The following is a 3,977-nucleotide window of genomic DNA, read 5'->3' as shown; positions in this document are numbered from 1 at the left end:
GCAGCACTGTCAATCATTTGTTCTGCCTTGGTCCATAGGGAACATGATCATGTTGCTGACATTGTGTGACAGGGAAGGGTCCATTTTACAAAGTGACATCATAAAATGAAGAGTTTTGTAGCTCTCTCTATCCCTTTCTTTTACTCTTAAATCCAAACCAAATCAAGCCTGAAAGTTCTTTGCAATTCATTCTTCTTCACCAATATTATAGAAAGCATGCTTGATTATTTATTTATTTATTTATTTATTTATTTATTTATTTATTTATTTTTACTTTAAAAAATGTTTTATTGATTTCAGGGAGAGAAGAAGGGAGAGGGAGAAATAATAACATCAATGATGAGAATCATTAATTGGCTGCTTCCTGCACACTTCCTACTGGGAATGAAGCCCACAGCCCGGGGATGTGCCCTGACCAGAACGCAACTGTTAACTTCCTAGTTCGTGGATTGATGCTCAACCACTGAGCCACACCAGCCGGCTATAGTACTTTTTACACTTGCCTCAAATTATGCCTATCTAGGCAGCAAAGTAGAAAAGCTAAAATGCCACCCAAATAACTCAGGAAAAATAAATATTGTTTTCATCTGAAATTTCCAGATAATTGAAACAGAAAGAAAGTGTTCTGGCTAGATGCCATTTTCTCCTTTGCTTGTAGGCACAATCATAAATGTCCGCAACCAGTGAGCTGTCAAGTAACTGAGGCTCAACCTGGAGTTCAATGCATAGTAGGGAAGTGTTGTCCTAGTTTTTTAGTTAATAATAATAGAAATACAAATGAATCAAAATGATCTCCCTGGTCGTCTAGTGGTTAGGATTCGGCTCTCTCAAATGAATCAAAATATTCTGGTATAGCCACAACTCTTCTAAAAAAACACACAGATTAAATGTCAATTTGTGCCAAGTGTCCACACTTAGTCATGCTAGATGATGGTACTGTGTAGAGGCTGGTGAGGCAGAAAGTTTGTCATAGCTCCTTCTGGGAAGTGTGTGTGTGTGTGTCCCCCCTCCCCCCCCCCCCCCCACGTTTCACATTAGCTAAAATCAGTGAATATCAGCTCCTGACGGATCCGGTCAGCCTCTAGGTCCAGGGACTCCATGTGTTCATACTCTTCCTTATGGGGTTGTTCCATGGGTCCTGTCATTGGAGAGGACCAAATATCCATTCCATGCTCCAAGGAGATGTTGTGGAGGACACAACAAGCCAAGATGATGTGGCTGGACTTCTCTGGTGAGTACTGTAGAGCCCCCTTGGACCCATCCAGGCAACAGAATCGGAAGCAGAGGGTTCTGAAAGTCTTCTCAATCACACTGTGAGTTGCAGAATGGGCCACATTATAGCAATATTCAGCTGGAGTTTCATGCATGTGAAGTGGTGTCATAAGCCAGGTACGGAGAAAGAAAGAACTGTCACCAAGCAGCCAGCTCTCCTGTGCGTGCCAGCTTCAAACTGGCTCCTGAGAGAAGACTGCTGCAGCACAGCGTAGTCCTGCAGGCTGCCTGGCCAGTTTGTTTCCACAGCCATTAGTGTGCCTCTGATGTCACACACCATCAGGCAGTTTAAAGAATGCAGACCTTTGAGGTTCACGTAGGAGAGGTCTTCAGCATTTGGTGCCTTGGTTGCCACATGGATACAGTCAACCACTCCTAGTACCCCTGGCATCGCAGCCAACCCATAGAATTCATCCTTCAGAGCCTGAATGGAGGCTTCGTCAGCTGGAAAGCGAATGAACTGTGAGGCTCTTTCCACAGGCGCTTCGGTGACGTTGGCAACACATCGACTCATAGATGCCTGGCTGATTCCTATAGCATCGCCCATCCGAGTCTGGAAGGAACCTGATGTATAGAAACCCAGTGCTGCGAGGATCTGTGTCTCTGGGCTAATAGCCCTGGATCTCTGAGTAGGTCTAGAAAGACTCGCTCCCAAGAGCTCCACCAAGTAATAAATAAACTGTCGAGGAAACCCATACATGGACATCAAGTAGTCATCGGTCACATCATCCAACTTAAAATGGTCCAATGTCCGGTGACCTCGGCCATACAGTAAGAGGTTGCAATCAAGCACTGTTATAGGTATAGCCATGGTACTTGTGTTGACTCTCTTTTCCACTGCTATTTTTCCTGAATTCTTCCCAGTGGAGACCTTGGTGCAGGAAGCTATTTAAAAGAAGTGTCAGAATTCAACAGCTAACCATCAGTTAAAAGTCTCTGGCATTTATAATCTTCTCTCTCAGAGGCTGCTAAGTTACCAGCCACATTCCCTGCCCACCGCAGGCTTGACTATTACTTTGGGGGGGGGGGGAAACGAACTAGTTAAGTTACCAGTGATGGGCAAATTGAAGTAGAATTTAGCTACAGAAGAATAATTAAAAATAAAGTTTTATTAAGTATCTGAAATAAAAGCACTGAGGGCAAAAACATGAACTAAACAAGAAAACTGTAAAAAAAATAAAATTAGGCATATCATCTTCGCTCCATTTAATGCCAGTGATAAACTCTCTTGTTAAAGAAGTATTTTCATTCAAGGCTTGTGGATCAACGGCGAGTAAGCAAGGCTCTTCAACCAAGCATTTCTGGGCAGAGTTAGTCATGGGAAAGAAGATTTCCCTACAGCTTAACAGTTTCTGTCCTCTTAACCTGGGCAAATGTTTCTGAGTGCATTCCCAAAGGTCCTTTGCTTTACATCATGATGAAATCACCCTGTGACAGCCCAGAGAGGAATGCAGAGCATATTTATAGATGGGTCAGCTGACACGCCTTTGTTGACTTCAAGAAAATGTACCGAAGTGCCTGGTACTTACTGCACTCAAACAGAAAAGGGAGAAATTTCAAGATTATATGAAAGAAAAGATGGTTCTCACACTATTTATATCTCCATTGATCTCCCCTTATAAGAGAAAACCAGTAAATGATCACCAAGATAGGTTTTCCAAAGGAAAAAAATTCCAAAGAATTGTAGATATTTAAACTACATTAAATGCCCAAATAAATTCATGAGTAAAATATAAAAAAGTCAATAGAAGCTTCTCTGCTAGAAAAGGGTATGGAATTATTGCCAAGGTAGTCAAATTTAGAAAATTGTATCTTTGGGAATATACAATTAGATAACCATAGCATGCACAAAGATAATTCATTTAATTAGCTGATAAAATTAGTAAAAATATTACTGATTGATACTGATACTTGTCTTTATTGAATCTATACTACGTACTCAATTTGATATATATACAGTGTAAATTGTATAGTTATACAAGAGACTTAATTTTTTATTAAATTCTAACAACAGTACTTAAAGAACATTTTAAAATGTATCATTTTCATGTTGTCAATAAGGAATCTAAGCTAGAAGTGAATAAGTAACTTTTTTAGAGACCATGGCACAGTTAAAAGTAGCCTTCAGAACTTTAGGGACCTTTTAGAAGCTCTGCTACAGATTACATTTTGATGTTGATTATCTAAGTTAAATTTAAAAGCTATTTTAAACAACTGAACACCATAAAAGATTTGTATGAAAACCTAAAGTATAAAGGGATATTTATTATTCTCTCCCTCCTTCCCTCCTCTCTTGATATAGCTGCTCTAGCTATATCTGTCTTTATCAATCTCAATCTCTCCTATTGTAGAAATCATGTTATTTTCCATCAGTCATTTGCTAGAATAAGTAGGAATAAAATTCTACAAGGGAAAATTTGAAAACAAATCAAACCTTCAAATGTAAGGTATTTCATTAGTACAGATTTTCTTGGTTCTATTGATACCTCTGCAGTGTTCGTACCCTCCAGCTCAGGTGTGTTTGCCAGTTAATGACCATTTGGATCAAGGACCCTCAGCCTTGCCTGAGGCCTTCAGGTTCTTCACTCTGACATTAGCTGACAGACTCAGCAGCTCAGAGAACATTCTTACATGATAGAATTGCCCAGTCAATAGAAGCTTCTCTGCTAATAAACATGCAGCACATTATGAGGTACTTGTACAAA

General features: G+C 40.0%; 1 protein-coding gene across 1 annotated transcript; it reads right to left on the bottom strand.

Moving 5' to 3' along the window:
• Window positions 1-1,378: 1,378 nt before the first annotated feature.
• LOC311615655 (putative nuclease HARBI1) lies at window positions 1,379-2,083 on the bottom strand (the record flags this gene model as incomplete). Its single annotated transcript, XM_084870996.1, has 1 exon — window positions 1,379-2,083. The coding sequence occupies one exon, from the start codon at window positions 2,081-2,083 to the stop codon at window positions 1,379-1,381; it is 705 nt and encodes a 234-aa protein (XP_084727122.1).
• Window positions 2,084-3,977: the final 1,894 nt, after the last annotated feature.

Source organism: Pipistrellus hanaki, assembly GCF_964339955.1.
Source record: "Pipistrellus hanaki genome assembly, chromosome: 2".
Taxonomy (NCBI): domain Eukaryota; kingdom Metazoa; phylum Chordata; class Mammalia; order Chiroptera; family Vespertilionidae; genus Pipistrellus; species Pipistrellus hanaki.
The sequence above is the reverse complement of the archived record's forward strand: the minus strand, read 5'-3'. Positions and strand labels throughout refer to the sequence as shown.